This window comes from Mesitornis unicolor, unplaced genomic scaffold (assembly GCF_000695765.1).
Source record: "Mesitornis unicolor isolate BGI_N332 unplaced genomic scaffold, ASM69576v1 scaffold45113, whole genome shotgun sequence".
Taxonomy (NCBI): Eukaryota; Metazoa; Chordata; class Aves; order Mesitornithiformes; family Mesitornithidae; genus Mesitornis; species Mesitornis unicolor.
In genome coordinates this window covers 2,798-20,024 of record NW_010176218.1, presented here as the reverse complement: position 1 = coordinate 20,024, position 17,227 = coordinate 2,798, and the positions used below count along the sequence as shown (strand labels likewise).

General features: G+C 42.7%; 1 protein-coding gene across 1 annotated transcript in view; it reads left to right on the top strand.

The window, feature by feature from the left end:
* The window catches only part of COLEC10 (collectin sub-family member 10 (C-type lectin)), an 18,026-nt gene extending 1,998 nt beyond the window's left edge, over window positions 1-16,028 (top strand). The window contains exons 2-6 of the mRNA XM_010181682.1: window positions 9,130-9,201; window positions 10,707-10,778; window positions 12,766-12,819; window positions 14,078-14,173; window positions 15,637-16,028. Of these exons, the coding sequence (XP_010179984.1) occupies window positions 9,130-9,201; window positions 10,707-10,778; window positions 12,766-12,819; window positions 14,078-14,173; window positions 15,637-16,028 (686 nt within the window). The remainder of the gene's footprint in view (window positions 1-9,129; window positions 9,202-10,706; window positions 10,779-12,765; window positions 12,820-14,077; window positions 14,174-15,636) is intronic.
* Window positions 16,029-17,227: the final 1,199 nt, after the last annotated feature.

Genomic DNA, 17,227 nt, shown 5'->3' with positions numbered 1-17,227 from the left:
TCCTGCTGTGGCGTCTTCCTCCTTCCATATGAACATGGGAATGTCTAATCGGCCAAAGCACCCAGAAGTGCAAGGAATGAAAAGGTATTCAATAGCTGTAAGACCTCCTACACTGTCCCACCTCACCCGGTGCAAGGCACAAATGGCCCCGCAGGCTAGATCCAGTCTGTGGGCTACTACTGGGATGGTCCCTGGTGCTATGCAGCAGCAAAACTGCTGTTTCCATGACACAGTATCATGGAGAGGAGAAAGCTAAGGTAGAAATGGGGTTGTTTGGAGAGGCTCAGAACTTATAACTCTTTTCGTGCACTGTTGGAGGCTGCATTACTCACTTCATCATCTAGACATTCACAGGATCAAGCACTCGACCTCTCTGCATGCTCAGCCTGAAAATCACCTGTTCAAAAATGGTCATTAGTGTTGCAAAAACTGGCTACTTCTTGTAGAAGCCAAATGCACCTTGTCCAAGTTAATTTGTGCAAGCCAAATTCTTCCCCTTCAAAAACATACTCTTTGTTATGCTCATACCTGAGATGTCACAAAAGAAGTATGATATGAGTGATGGGATGAAAAGAAAGGGTAATTCCAGGTTGATTATCAGGAAAGTCTTCAAACCAGTTGTGACAGTCCCACCAACTCTCAAAAAGCATGAGGCAAAACCAGAGGCCTTTGTGTATTACACAAAGAGCTAGAAAATACTTTGGAAGGATGCGGTCTCCCAGGAAAAGAAGGAATGCAGTAAATATCCTGTAAGCCTTCTGCACTTTGTTGCAGTGACAGAAGTCAGTCTGAATTAAACCGCTCAGCATTAGGCACGAATCAGAGTTTAAGCCTGACCTCTGGTGGTTCTGCGTGAAGCAAGCCTTGCAGTCCCCTCCGTCTATCAGCTGCTTTTCCATCGCTAGTGCAAGCAAAACAAGGTTCAATTCTGTTTGTAAAGAATTATGCAAAGAAATTTTCTAAACAGGCACTCCAGAAAAAGGGGGGAAAAAAGAATAAGAGAAAAGCAAAAGCTGGCACTCATCTCCCAGTTTCCTTTCCTAGGGAATGCTCACGTCTCTTCTCAAAAAAGGAGGATTCTTTTTAATAAACATAGTCCTAGTGGCTGTCTTGTTCTGCCATCCTGTAAAAGCTTTTGAGGTATGCAGCAAGCTGGCTTATATAGCAGTTAAAAATAGAAATGTGGGAGGCATTGTCTAGGACCCTTATTGAAGTACATTGGGAAACCAAAAAAAAAGAAAAAAATATGTGCTTTGGACCAAAACACATTTTCAGTATTTGTAACTAGTGATTTTTGGTGTTTGACCTAGACTCTTAGGAACAGCTTGGCCTTAAGGTGGACTGCTTTGGCACAGGACCTCTGAAAACTTGCATTAGGTAACGCTGACCCGCAGCTGAGTGACTAGGGCAAGGAAGGCCAAATTCTGTACTCCATCAACCTCTTGGATCCAAGGAGAACCAGGTCACGCATAAACAACACAACAAATTTCCCAGGGCAGCCAAGTGCTTGGCCTAGCAAAATTAGTCGTGGCCCTATTGCTACTCTCCCTATTTCCAAGCCTAGAAGCAGGTTGGCTGTTGCTGCTGCTGAGAGAGGAACTGGACTGTGAGGAGGCAGCAGCTAAGGCAGTGAGAGCAAAACCACCAGGTGTTGGTCCATGTCCAGGCTCTGCTCCCCGAGGCTCTGCCTTCCACCAGTGTCCCAGCTCTGTCCTTTCTTCCAGCCTCTTTTTGCCTGGAGACTGCAAGCTCAGTTTTGTCTGACTTGTAAAGGAAGTTTTAAGTGGGCTGTTGACACAGATGAGATGGGATCTGACCTGGTCTGAGTAAATCAATAAGCAACAACATAAGGGCAGAAATAAGCAGAGAGCCCAAACCTTTGACCCCTAAAGTACCATTAAAAGCATGAGCAGGGGGAGAAGATGACTGTGGCGGGGGCTGGCTCTGCAGAAGTGTGGAGCACGGCTACAGCTGATTTCAGGTGGATTCCTGGGAGCTCAGTGCTCAGAAGACTGGCTCTAGATCTTGCTATGTCTCCCAGGTCCCGGCTCATTTCCTTTGAAATCCAGACACGGGAACTTCAAAGGTCTTGAATCAGATCCAGGTTGAGAAACTGGAATGAGATGAAATCTGAAGAATACTGGGAGTTTCCCATAGCAATTTAGATGTAAAACGTTTCCTTATTATTACTTCTGACAAATGATGTTTATAAACTCTATGACATTGGCTGGCACCTCAGAATAGCATTTACTGTGGTCTCCGGTATAGCTGTCCATCTCTCGGCTTTAATTGCGCTTACGCAATTCCACTCCTGGAAAATCTCAAACTCTCTCAGAAACCAGATATGTTGTGATCCACATTTCCTTCCGAAAATATAAAATGTCTTACCACATCCTATAGGCTGTTCAAACCTATAACTAAGTGTCCCTCTTAGCGCCTCATGTTTGGTCTGAAGAGCCCTTTAATTTCAACACATAATTCTATTTTTCATGTCTTTTAGACTTCCTCATTTTAGTATACATTAAGTTTCTGAAGTTTATCAGCCAGAGCTACAAAGCATGTATGTGGGGACTTAAACACATACATTCAAAAGATACTGGGTCTGTATCTTACCAATGTCAGTCTGATTCCTTACCGAAGCCACTGTAATCCATGGGTCTCTGAGATCATGTCAAAATGGCAGGGGAATAGGCTGGAAAAATTAAATTGGGCAGACCAAGTAAAAAGAGAATCAGGAGTAATTTAAATTATTTGTGTCATTAAAGAAATAATGTGTGCCCCAGTCATGCACAAAGGCCCACATTTTCAAGTGATACAAGTCAGCAGAGCTTCACTGACCCTACTGAAGGCTTGGGTCTGGTTCATGCAATGCAATGGAAGAAGAGGGTATTTCTACTAAAGTCATTGGATGTTTATAAGTGGAAACTGGAAATGGGAGCAGAGAATCCAGTTTATTCTTGAAGATTCTTTCCTCACCACCAGGGAAGGTGACTAATTTATTAATTGACTAATTTAGAGCTGGGTGAAAAATAGACAACGTGTCCCAGAACTTGTGAGCAAAATGCTTTATTTCTCACGGTGGGTTCTGTGGAGCCCTGCACGTTCCTGCAGGGCACCTGGGGACTGGCTATGGCTACAGGTGCACGCTTACAGCTGCACTTGTCTGTTGGGTTTTTTGCCAAAAGGCGAATACCAACATCTTTCTCATTTATGACTCTGACCATATGGTCTTCCCTTCACCTTGTGCTGGCTCGGCTGTTTACTCATCAGACTTTTCACTGAGCTGATTCAGCTCACTCACTAAAAACTGGTATTTGCCTTATTGATATTCTCCTGTTTAGTGAGTTGAATTCCTTCCACACAGGGTCAGAAGAATGCCCCACATCAGGCAGAGAGGAGGGAGGTGTGCAGGTGGGTGCTGGGGACTGGAGGGAGGAGGAAGGACGGGGAAGAGGACTTTGTGTCAGATATGTGGAAGAAGTCAAGAAATCCTCACCAGCCATATGTAGCTTGAAAGCAAGAATCCCCACTGCTACGGCAAATTTGCTAAAGATCTAAAAAGACCGAAAGTGAGAAAAGAGGAAATCTTGAGGCTTTCCATTGATGTAGCTGTGACGTGCTTGTGCACTGGAAGGACAAACTGGACTGTATTTGCTTATTTCTTGGAGTCTGTGACTCCCTCTGGTGACAAAACTTCTCAATAGAGGTTGTGTGTACACAAGTGCTCCACGGGTTTGTCATGCTCAGGATCACTCCATGTCCCCAGGCTGCAGAGCTAATCCTGTGGCTATCTGCAAGGCTCTTCCAGGAGGGCAAGGCGTTCAGTTGCTCCTGGAGGAGTCTCAAAGCTTCAGAATTATGCACATGTCCTTATCCCTTCAGTTTAACACCCAGGAATCACCCATACTCTTCACACAAGGTTTGGGGAGTCACTAAACATATATGAGCAATTTAACCTGAAAACTGCCTCCATTTGTGAATACAAGCCAGATAAATTTCCTACAAAAGATTCATCAGGGAAATATTAAGTCACCTAAAGGTCAGCAAATTCTTACCAAATATAACATCTCACCATTGTGCTATTTAGTGAAACTCCTACAGGGGCAAAGACTCTTTTAACTGCCTAAAAATCCTGCTGATCATTAGACTTTCAGCATTTTCCTGAGCTTGTTTTTAGGAGAAGGAGTGGCTTTGTTCCCTCTAAATTACAATTACATTTTCCTAATGGCTGCAAAACTCATTTATTGCTTATGGCTTCTGCTTTCCTCTGTCTTGCACAGTCCCATGCTGGAAGAGTTTAGTAATTTATTGTTCCATGTGTTCACTTTCATATTCTGGTATTTTAAATCTGTGACACAGAAGAAGTCAATCAGCTTGAGGGAATACTAAGAAGGTTGAGCAGTGGTCCTGCTTCAGCTACCAGCTCCATGTGCTTCATACATGCTTCAGATGTCAGTGCAGTGCACTATCTGACATCTTTGCAACCACAGTTTTAAGGTGACAACCTGCTAATTAGGTTAAAACTTAACCCAAGTGTAAAGCAGCACAAAGGAGAGGTGAACCTCTAGGTATAGACTACAAGCATATGAAGTCAGCGATCAGAGGGCTTTTTTTCTATAAGAAAACTCTTGTTGCACAAAGCACACTAATACAAAATTGAAAAACCCAGTCCATAGTACTGGCAGGATTTAGATTTTGGTTTTCTTTCTGGCTGTCGTGGTTTAGGGCTGGCCCGGCCACTAAATCCTGGACAGACGCTCTCTGTTAACCCCTCTCCCCTCCCCAGAAGGGAAGAGAAAAGAGAATAAGGGAGAGAGACTTTACGGGTTGGAAAATAAACTAACAGATTTAATGAAACAATAATACTAATACTACAGAATAATATTGTAAATATGAAAATAATGAAATATATACAGATATGTACAAATATATATACAAAACCAATATAAAATCCTCCCCCCACCCTTCCCCCCCAATGACGAATACGTCACCAGAGGCTCTGCAGAGCCGGGCACTGGAAAAGTCCCAGACCAAACTCAGCAGCAGTGGGAGCAGGATGCAGGACACACAAATCAGGATCAGCGGCAGACGAACGAGCAGGATTCTGCTCAGGCCTCGGCCTCTGCAGGATCGAGACGGATGGAAGGATCGAGATGGAACAGTGGAAAAGGCAAAAAGGCAAAAAAAACCAGCGAAGACCCTCGTGATCTCTCGGTTTTATCCCGAGTATGACGTATGTGGGATGGAATACCTCGTTGGTCAGTTTTGGGTCTGCTTCTCCCCCCGTAGGCGCAGACACAGCACCCAGGATGAGACAACTGACCTTGAGCATATCTTCTAGCAGCGCTGTTTGGGAAAACATGCTGCCAGTTTTCAGCAAGTTCAGTCACTTAAAAGAGACTGAGCTGAAAAGTAAAATCACTAAATAGAAAATTAGTTCTATTTAGCTCAAACCAGGACACTGGCAGATTACAAAGAAGTGGCTAATACAGTGGGAAGCCTGTCCACATGAAGTCCCAGAGGAAAGGGAGATGCTTATTATAAATTAGAGATGAAGCAAACGCAACCCCTGCCCAAGAGTCAACCAGCCTCCCACAAATGCTCCTACTTCGTTGCAAATCATAGTGAGACCACATGGGGGAAGCATAACCCAAGAGTTCGCGTTTCTTGCCAAATATCTGAGATCATCGCACACAACAGCTAAAAGGAGACACAGTGCCTTTATAATTATAACATCGTACTACCAAGCACTGGGCTTAATCCAGTCTTAAATTAACAATGAGGCGGTACCACTAATTCATACTGTTTGCGTCTACCCTTGCTTTGTAATGGCCTACCCATTCTCAGATGCAATATGGGGAGCAAAGTAGGATTTCACTCTCTTAAAGAGAGGCAAATTATTATTCTTTCCATTTTCATAGGTAGGGAAACCAAGGCAAAGTGTGGCAGGCTGCTTTATGCCAAGATGAGACAGGTGATAGATCTTACTTCCCTGTCCCTTAGGCTTTTAGAGGGCTTGAGCAAAAATGTGGTCTATGCAAGGTGTTACCAATAAAAGGTGAGACACTCCCTAATCCCTCCAGATCTCCAGAACAAACTTTCCCAAACCTTTTACCCCTTTCATCTGTCAGCTCTCAGTCTGATCTCCTATAAAGGGCAACTTGGCTTCATCTCCAGCAGCCCCATGCGTGAAAAACATGCTCCAAAGCCTCTCAGAATAAAACATTGCAGCTTTTAGTGGCTCAGAATGTCGAAACTTGAGATTGGAAGAAAACACCTTCAGAAAGCAATCACAGCTTCTCCGCTGGTATATTGACTTTCTTTCCTGGGCTCTATTTCTAAGATTAACTGTCTAAGCAATGTTTCTTACAAAAAAAAAACCCCAACAAACAAACAAAAAAGCATTTTTCTCACACAGAGATCTTCTTTCTGCAGAAAACAACAGTCTCTCTAGAGCCTTTAACCCAACAGAGCAGCCTGCAAGCCACGGGGAATCCAACTGGCTGGCTTTAGAGAGGTGGTGAGGTTTGGAAGGGCCGCAGGAACCTGGTTTGTTCTCCTGTGTGACACAGGCCAAAGAAACTCCCTCAGCAGTTTCTATACCAGGCTTAGAGTTACAGCATTTCTTACATAAAGGAATTCATTGCACAGGGAAAGATTGGGCATGGAAAGCCTCCTACATCTCCCCTCCTACTGGAGAGCATGGTCCATTTGTTAAATATCCCTGTGCTGCATTTCTAGTCAGGACTCATCCAGCTTCTCCAGCCATTGACTCACACCCTGCTTCCTTTCTACTATCACACATTTCTCCCCCCGTACAGGTTTGCACACTGTGATCAGATCAGCTCTTAACCTCCTCCTGGAATTTCAGTTCACAAGCCCTTTGTCAGCCTCTGGGAATCTTTTTGGAATTTCTGAACTACCAAGAAGTGAATTTTACGGTTTTCTCAAGGGTTTCATAGATGGGTGTGGAAAGGACAATGTCTTGGTTTCTCAGTTGTAAAGTTGTTAGTGCTGAGGTCAACAGCAAAAATTAAACTGCACCTTCTTTGGCTCTGCTGTTTGATGATGTCTAGACAAGAACCCAGTATCCGCAAACATCCTTCCCTCAGCTTCAGGCCCAGACCCACAGCTTCAACTGGATATTTAAGGAGCTTGGCTTTTAGAAATATATACTGACTTTTCCAGTATTTTTTAAGAACCAGTGAAAACAGATACATTTAAAATTCTTATTGCTGTCTGCTTGTAACCCTATAACCTTCCTACTTTGTCCTGTAGCATCTGGTGTTTAACAGAGTGACTGAGTGAGGAGCACACACACCACATCATGTTTCCTCCTTGTCCCTCCCTTTAGCAAATGCTTCCTCCCTCTAACTCAGAAGTTCAGACCATTATTTTCCTTAGCTTGGACCACTGGCAACCACTCTCAAAGGGCATCCTGACTGACAGGATAAGTCTGCCCTCCACAAGAGTCCCAACACTGAAGTTTGCTTTGGCACACAGGGCCAGACTCAGTCCAGTCCCCATAACTGACATGGAAAGTAGCCAAACAGCTAATGTTACATTTTATATCCTGCAGTTAATATGCACAGCTCTTCATCTCTCATCATCCCACAGAACAGCTCACAGTATGCTACCTGTGGCTATAGAAGTAGGAGAAGGTAAATCAGGTACAAGTGGGCAGTATTTTTCAGGAAATAAGACTGAGACCCAATGAAATGATTGGTCTGAAAGCAACCATGGGAAGCTACTTCCTCCTTCCATACATAAATAAATCATTGGCCTCTTTGCCACAGGATGTTATAGGGGCCAAAACTACAAATGCGTTTAAAAGGCAGGAGATTAATCTGGGCAGGAAAGAATCACTGTTCATGAGTGGTCTGGATGCAGTGCTTGGCTCAGGCAAGCCCTGAAACCACTGCTCCTGAGAGGCTGGAAGTGGCTGCCTGGGGAACAGTCACCCTCAGCACACCCAGCACCCTGAACACCTTTTGCTGGAGGCACCATCCTCAGTGAGACAGGTTTTTGGTCTTGCCACATAATGCTGTTCTTCTGTCCTCACTTCTCTTTTACTGACACCCAGACAGATTTGCCACTGCATGGCAAGGCTTATCACAGAGTAGGGCAGGGAGCAGGGGGAGGCTTGGGAAAGCTGCCCATATTCAGTGCTGGTGGTTTGGTGCAGGGAGGTGCAGGGGTTGTTATCGACCCAAGCATTTGTCTAAAAAGAACAAAGGGGAAAGATGTTCTTGGGATTTGGCTCAAAACTAAGAAGTAGAAGATATGAAAATCAACTCCAGTTGTGCCTCTCATTTCCTGCATAACATCAAGTGAAATTGTATGCTACCTGAGGAAGATGGTAACACTTCTAATTGCTGCCTTGCTGCTTTAGACTGTAAGCTGCTCAATGAGAGACTGTCTCTTACAATAGTAAGAGTACTTAAACAGTACCGTACAGGAGCCTGTGTAACAGGGGCTTGATTTCATTTGGAGAAATCCCTGCACTATTGTAATGAATGCATTGAATTTACCTCTTAAAGATACTCTGTGTATGACACTTTTAAAGTAAAGCACTGGAACTGCAAAACACATTTGTTATACCAACATGTAAATGTCACCTGTCAAAAACTGAAGGCGAGACTTCTACCATACTAAGCTCTAAGGTCTGTGTTAAGATCTATTTCAACATATTTACATTCCTCCCATTCCAAAAGCATCTGCATACCTTAAACCCAGACTCACTATGAACATTCACTAGGAACAATTAATAAATTCCTATTGCCTCCCCTGGCAGTTCTCCCATGTGTGTACAGGTTTCATAACAGAGAAACACTGGCTTATTTATCTGCTTTATGGCTCACAGAGCTTAAAGGGTAGGACTAGAGGTTGGTGATGTATAATCCTTATATTGGAACAGCCTCTACAAAAGGGAAAGTTTTCAGCTTTTCCTAATGATGGTCAGATTCATCAGCTCTTCTCTGGAAATTTAACCCATGGCTACTACAATGTGAAATAAAAAGAAATCAGAAGAAAAAAAAAGCTGTAAACTTTACTTTCTGAGGATGTATAGTTACATTTACTGCACTAAGAGAAATGTACCATGATGCTTTATTTTCTGTTTTCTGGAAGGGGAGGAAGGTGAAAAAGGAGATAGAGGAGAAGTGGGCAAACAAGGCAAAGTTGGACCAAAAGGACCTAAAGGTATTTATGGCAGTTTGTTGGCTGTTTCTGGTATATGAATATCATTATACACAACTGTGTATGATCAGTGATGTTTAATGCTTTTCAGTCCTATTGCACCAGTGGATTTCACAATCCTGTCAAACATTAATCAGTGAATCTAACAACACTCAGAGAGCTTGGTGCAATTCCTACCAATATGTACAACAGCTACATAAGGTAATTTAAATTTAAACAGTCATGTAGTAAACCAGTATGTTTACTTCTGCTCTCCCAAATGGCTGTCATGAGTGAGATCCAGAAGACCCAGATCACATGTATAATAATTAAACAGTTTGTATGTATAATCAGAAAGATTACTGTTCTCTTACTGAAATGATCCTTTAGTTGAAACTGAATTTTGAGAGTTACTTCCTAGTAATATATCAGGATGCTCAACAAAATTCAGTCTCAGTTGTCCTTATTTTGAACAAAAGCAAACTGAGGCATACGCTGAGAAACAAAGTTCCTCTGATCAAACAGCATCTGAGCTGAGAACAAGAGTTGAGGATGCCTCAGGACTTGGCCCTATTAAACATACCCCATATTCACACAGTGCGTGGGGCAGAGCATTTGGAGACACCAGATGTGATGGGGTCAGCCCTGTTAGCATACTCTAATGCAAAAGTTTAATTTGTCATTAGAGTTCAATGATAATGCATATTCATAGTCTTTCTTTCTTGACAGTGGTTTAAGAATAATCAGGAACATTTTGACTTTTATAGAAACTGTAAAATCACCCTGTTATTATTGTTATAAAAAAGAAACTTTTCCATTTTTAAATGCATTCATATGACTTTACTTCTTACCTTAAAAAGGTCAGGTAAGATACAAGGGAGTCAAAGTAACCATCCATTTATGAAGCATCTTACCGATGTTAAATTCAAAGTGTGAACTGAGCCTCCCCAAATTGGGCTGTTAACATTATTCAGCTATTTTAGAACTTAAACTATGAATCAATTAAAAAGGCATCCATTATTTTGGTGCTCTGAGGACTGAGAAAGCACATGCAGCAAGTAGCTCCTTATTTGCAGTCCTGCTTTGAGAAGGATTCTCAGTAGAGCCACAGGGACTTTACCTCAAGGAATAACAAAAGGCTTTTGTCTGGGATGGAGGAAAAAAACCAAACCAAACCAAACAAATAAAACCTGCTGTTAGCCTAGTTTGGCTGTGAAGTAAAATCAAAATCTGAATACTTACTAGCAGTTTTAGTTTGTATTTTCTGTAAGAAAACATGACACTGTGGGGCATTTGACCAGGCAGTTCTACTCAGGTGCCTTGCAGTGTCCTACTGTTGTATCCTGCAGTAGCAGAAATCTGCGTTGTCCTCCTCCAACCATCCTCGAGGCCCCACTCATTTTGACTTTGACACACATGCAGACTGGCCATGCTCAGGGAAAATAGCAGCAGTAGAGACCTAAATGGTGCCTTGGGAAAAAAATGTCAGAAAACATCCAGACTCTTTTCCTCTTTATTTCTTTTTTTAGGAAACAAAGGACCAGTGGGGGATGTTGGTGACCAGGGAATGCTTGGGAAAATTGGCCCAATTGGTGGAAAGGGTAAGCTCTGGCATGGGAATTTTCTTGTTTTTTTCCCCTCAAGGTAAATATGTGTTCTGTGAGAGTTCCAGGAATGGAGTAATATCAAATAAAAACTGTGGCCAATGCTCTCCAAGTAAGTTACGCATAAAGATTGGTGACGAGAGCTAACTGAAATATTTATGTTTTATTTCCCATGTGCACTCTATCAAGACGTACTTGGCTATAATAATCTGCCTCAGAAGTTAAGAAATGAATCCTCTTTGATGGCAAAAGAGGAAGGGTGAAATTTGGCCTTCGTGAAGTAAACCCTCCGAGAGCTCTAAAAAAGAAAGTTAAATTTGTCAGCTGAAGGCCTAAGTCAGTATTCTGCTGCTGCTCAGGATGCCGCACTTCATCACCTGCACTGCTGCAGAAGACGTGAGCAAGTGATGCACAGGACAGCTTGGCAAAGAAAGAATTTTGGGAGTTTTAAGACAGCACTAACCAGGGACAACTACTCCTTGCAAATCAAGGTAGACTCCGGGTCTACCTGGGCAATAATTTCATTAAATTATACTCTAGTTGCCTGAGAAGAGGCTCAGCCATTCCTTTCCAGTATTCTTAAACAGCTGCTTCAGAAAGAATATCACTTCTGCCACAGGGAGACCTGCCTTGAAAGCTCAGCAGGGACTCCAGCATCCCCAGGGGAAGCCTGTGACCTCCAAGCAGTGCATCAACCCCAGCATGTGGGTGAGTGAGTGGAAAAACCTCTCCAGGGAGCTTCTCAAGCCAACGTTTTTTAATAAACCTTTGATGGCCTACAGCCAGCCTCAGTATCGGGGAAGAACAAAAGAATTTGGCCGGAGGAACTAATTTTCAGAAGTACCTAGACAAATGATAACACAGATAGTTATCTCCTAAGATGTCTTCAAGCACCTAAGGAAACTAGAATTTAAGAATCCCACAAATTGTTTATCTTTATCTGTAAGTAAATCTTTAAATCTGAGCCTTTAAATCAAGCTCTCTCATTCTTCTCAACCTGAATGCACAATTTATTGTCCCCTTCTAGTTTTTCTCATTTTCTATCTTTATTTGCAGAACCAAAGGTCACTAATGCACTGTTCAAGTCTACCATTAAACGTTGAGGTTCTTAATAAAGCTGAAATTTCAGTTTGTAAGTGTGCAGTGCCAAACAGTGCTAATTAAAATGACAGCCAACTCCTAATTTTTTAAAAACCCACAATCATATTACGGAAAAAGCACATCAAATCATGGCCATCAAAAAGGCAGAGCAAGCATTAGTATTTTTTTGTCCTCTGAAGATTTTAATTCATAAAAGAAGAGCTGTCATGAATTTCAGATAAAGTCAAGCTGGTTTTGATTCAAATTACAGCTGAGAATTTTTGTAAAGCTGGTCACCTCCGCTTATATAGTAGCACAGCACTTGAAGAAGTATTTCTGTCATTTTTATGATTTACAGAAGAGGGAAGCAGTTGGATGAAAATAAATCACACTTCCATGTGTCTGAAATGAAGCACTGCTCCTTGCTGACCTCATTTCATGCAGATGTCTGCACCTGAAATCTGTTGCATGCGTGAAATCAGTGGCTCAGTGCACATCAGCCTCATCTGGTGCCTCATCCCAACACGGAGCTACTGAACCCAGCTAAGGGCTCTGTCCTGCAAGGCAATGAGAAAACCCAGATCTCACCTCCTGCAGATTTCTTGAGTGCTTTCAGCCTCTCGGGATCATTGTGCAGTTTATATTTAAAGTAAGTGGTACCAGGAACCAGCAGCACACGAGATGCCTGTGTTATCACTGAGTTAGCTATTAAAGGGTTCTCCTTATTTCCATACACCAGAATTAATCATGGTTTGTTTGACTTGGCACATCTGCCAGTATAGCACATCAGGGCTTCCTATCAGAAGCACACCTTTAATTTATTATTAAACAGGTTTTTTTCAAATACGCTCCCCTGACATGTGCACTGTCTGAGATCTGAGAATGTATTTTCCTCTTTATTCAGGTGACAAAGGAGCCAAAGGCTTATCAGGCGTGTCTGGAAAAAAGGGGAAAGCAGGTATGCTATGCATGTTTTTCTGCAGAATGTCTTTGATTTCAGGGTTGTTTTGTCTGGAGTTTCACAAAATTTTGAGGCTCATGGACAAACTTGAGAATAGGTGAAATGAACAGGAAGAGACTGAAAAAGTTTTGTTTAACAAAATGAAGGCTGGGTAGGGCATGACTGATGGCTTTGAATACACCAACGTACACAAAATATGGCGAAGAGTTACCTAAATTAATGGGCAATGTTTAATATCATAAAAACTAACATATAAACACTCCAAGAGTATATTTATACTAGAAACTCAAAGAAGGTTTCTGAGTACCAAAGAAATTAAGTCCTTTGAGAGTTTCCGAACAGGAGCATGGGGACAAAAAACATAAGTGATTTTAGACAGAGCATAATCTGTTGTCAGATGAATGCAACACATTTGCTTATAGGAGAAGAATTTGGATCTGATAACCAAGAATGTTCTTCTCAGTCCTAATAATATTGAATATTTTCCCACCTGGAATGTACAGCTGTGTTCATTTTTAGGAGATTTCATATGAAATGCCAGTTTGGGTCTCAATGAGAAACCATCAGCAACAAATTTGCTTCCTGAGAATAACTGAGGAACAAAAAAAATTACACCAATCCAAACTTCCATTTACCAACAAAAATATAACTGAGACTTCAGTGCTTGAAAGCTATTGATTATTTGACTATTGACTATTTCCTCTGCATCACAGCTGCATGCAGTAGGTCACTAACATGGTTCTGCCAACGTTTTGCCAGTCTCCACCTCTCTGCATACTCACAAAACTCCTTCACTGAGAAAGCAGCAGTTCCCCATTTCATAGATGCTGTTGCTCCTGTTAGCAGGCCAGGGAACCGGTGCTGTCCATGGACACAGAGGAAGACCTCTGGCATTCAGATGTAGTGCTGTAGTGGTCACCATGAAAAGCCACATCTCCGCAGCCAGATGGAATTGATGATCGGCAGAGGATATGCAAATCCTACACTGACATGGGTGGAAAGAAGATGGCAAACTCTTCCATTCATGTTTTAAAAGTAAGGATCTTCAAGCCAGTTAGGAAGGGAGTGTGCAGAGCCAAAATATTAAGTGCATTATTCAACAGAAGTATGGTCAGAAGGGCTGGTTGAGACTGGCTCTTTGCAAGTGTAGGCCAAGTCTTCAGACGTTTTGGAAGTGGGCTACAAATGACCCTCCACATACACACACACAAATGTTTCTAAGCCGATAAATCCTCTGTCCTTTGTGTTGTATCAGGCACCGTCTGTGACTGTGGAAGATATCGCAGAGTTGTTGGACAATTGAATATCAATGTTGCTCGTCTTAACACGTCCATCAAGTTTCTAAAGAATGGTAAGGATCATTATGTATTTGATGTGATCTGTTTGGCTCCTATAGCATTTATCATTGCTGCTTCTCTACCATTTCTGCTCTATGGTAGAGACCCACCCTGTGAGGCACACCAAAAACACACAGAAAAGAGACAGTCTTACACCTGTAAGAATATAAGCAGCAGATGACTAAAAGCAAAAACAATACAGAAATGATCAACACCACAACACAAAGAATCATGAAAAGCACAAGGCACAGTTTGCAAACCACCTTTGGGCTGTCAGTCTGCTCAGGCCCTGCAGTCACTCAGGCAATGAAAGGAAAACGTTTGTGCCAATCTGCTGCAGAGAGGCAGGAAAAGCAATAGGCACCTCTGATCTTTCTGCTGCACAGGAAGGCTGCAGACATGGTGCTCCTAGGGCTCCCCTCAGTGCAAGCATGATGTTCCTGTAACAAGGGAGCCACACATGGGTTGTAAAAAGCCACATTTGCAGACAGTGCTGTCAGGTGGACGCTGCAAACTGTCCTCACTGAAAGGAACAAAGCGTGTTTCCTGGCATAGCAGAGATTTTGAGAAACCTCCACCACTGCTTCTAGGATTAGATCTGTATCAGCAAATTAAACATGTTTCAGACTGTTCTCTGGCACTGTGGGCAGCCAACACAGAACAGCCCTCATCTATATTACTAAATCCTACAAAACTGAATGCCATGTTATCAGGAGTATCTCTCTAACTGTGAGACTAACTCCTAAACTGTGCCTGGGGTAACTCCTAAATTGTTTGGGAAAGTGTTATCTGTCCCAGGCCAAAGCTCTGCTCAAGACCACTCTAGCAACCCATCAGCAGGGGCTATCAACTTCCAGCTGCCCTGCCATGCTCCTTGGCAATGCTGAATTCACTAGGACACATGCTGCTTGAGAAGTTTGCCTTTTAAAGCTGCTAAGAAGCCACAGTTCCCTTCCTAGTCAATGCCAGTAAGTGGCTACAGCTACTCTGAATATCAGGTTGTATTTAGAATGTCTTATTTTAGCAGTCACATTGACTTCTACATGGAAAAGGCCTGAAAAGCTATTCATACCCCTGTGTTTCTATCCCAGGGCACTCTTTCACAATCTATATTCAAAACCATGCAAAGCAACAGGGGTGATACAGAGTTAGACATTGCTATTTGACCATTTAGCATATCTTGATTTGATTAGTACAAGATATCCATGACGTAAAACTTAAGTGTCACAGGAGACACATGCCAATCAGGACTGAACAGTTCTTGTCCTAATCTGTGCAAGGTGCTTGTCACTCCCCTTAGTATCACCAGTGTCTGATCACAACCTCATCGTTCATCACAAATTCAGTGTTGGGAATACTTTTCCTTTCTCCATTTTATTAATTCTAATATGAAAATAATCTCATTGTCATACTGAACAGAAGCATCTTCAATATCTGTTGAAATGCCATTAAGCAATTTTTTTTCTCCCCTTTGAAGTTATAGCAGGCATCAGGGAGACAGATGAGAAATTCTATTACATTGTGAAAGAAGAGAAGAACTACAGAGAAGCCGTGATCCACTGCAGGGACAGAGGAGGAACATTGGCCATGCCTAAAGATGAGGCAACCAATGCCCTGATTGCTGACTACATCTCTGACAGCGGCCTCTTCCGAGCCTTCATTGGGCTCAACGACATGGAAAAAGAAGGACAGTTTGTGTATGCAGACAACACCCCGCTGCAGAACTACAGCAATTGGAAGCAAGGAGAGCCTCACGACCCCACTGGCCGCGAGGATTGTGTGGAAATGCTCAGTACGGGAGAGTGGAACGACTCCGAGTGCCAAGTCACCATCTTCTTCGTCTGTGAATTCCTCAAGAAGAGGAAATAAAAGAGCCACAGAGTGTGCCTGGCACCTGCTGTACATACAGAAACCCCTCCTCTTTCATCTGCTGCAGGGAGAGCAGCCAGCCAGGGACAGGGCTTAACCCAGCCTTCACCTCACTGGGTTAAGCAAGAGCAACTGCTGTTAGGATGGCAGTGACCATAAAGTCAACACAGGTCTGCATGAGGCATCCAGCCAGTTGTGAATTTTTCTTTCATTTCTATGTGTAATTTAGGGCAAATTCAAAGCACACAAAGATGAATGTGATTTCACTAATGCCAGAAACAGGAAACTCACTGGTATATTACTCACCAATGTGCTTCACAAAGTCCACAGATTTAAAGAGTGTGACCTTTCCTCATCTTTGACCTGCAAATAAGTCTAAGTAATATCATTGGTAAATTCAGAGCTGGAATAAGAAATGTGTAGTTTCTCTTGAAAATATCATTCTTTTGTTAGAATCATAGAGTAATTTAAGTTGGAAGGTATCTCTGGAGGTCAACTGTTGAATCTTCCATGCAAAGCCAGGACAACTTCAAACTTAATTAGAAGTTGCTATACCCTCCTTAATTTGGCTGTGCAATTATACTGCCTAATATGCAGGAGAGGACTCTGCTCCCAACTCCATTGTCCCATCAGGCTGGCCTGAGGCTTGAGGAATTAACTTAGCAATGGCACTTCTGCATGCAAATCAGTGCAGCTTACAGGAAACCTGAGAACAGATGGAGCAGTTCTAGCCTCTGATGTTGCCAAAAATCTGTGAAAAATATAGAAAAGTCTAGCACAAAGAGAACAGTGCAAAGGAAGCAACACCATTGCTGTAGGCTGCAAACAGGCACATGTAGCTTCAGTTGTAACAGCGCGCATTCCTGGTTTAACAAGTGATTCTAAGTCCCTGATCCAGTAGCCAGCATCATTTAATGTCTAATGCTAAAATCACCCATGCCTGTGCAACACAGGAAGCAGCTACAGAACTGGCTTTAGCCCTCAAGAGCCTGGATTCAGCTGTGGTTGAGCAACTACCTGCACTTCAGTGGGACTCCACAAATGACAATCAGCAAGTGTGAAGGCTTTGCTGTCAGAGCCCAGCTACTCAGGTCTCCATGTCAGCATCCCCACAATGGATCACCTTCTCCTATCTTTGATAATACTGAAGGAGCTTTTCAGACACAGCAATGATTTTGCCTTCAGAAGTGAAGTTCTTA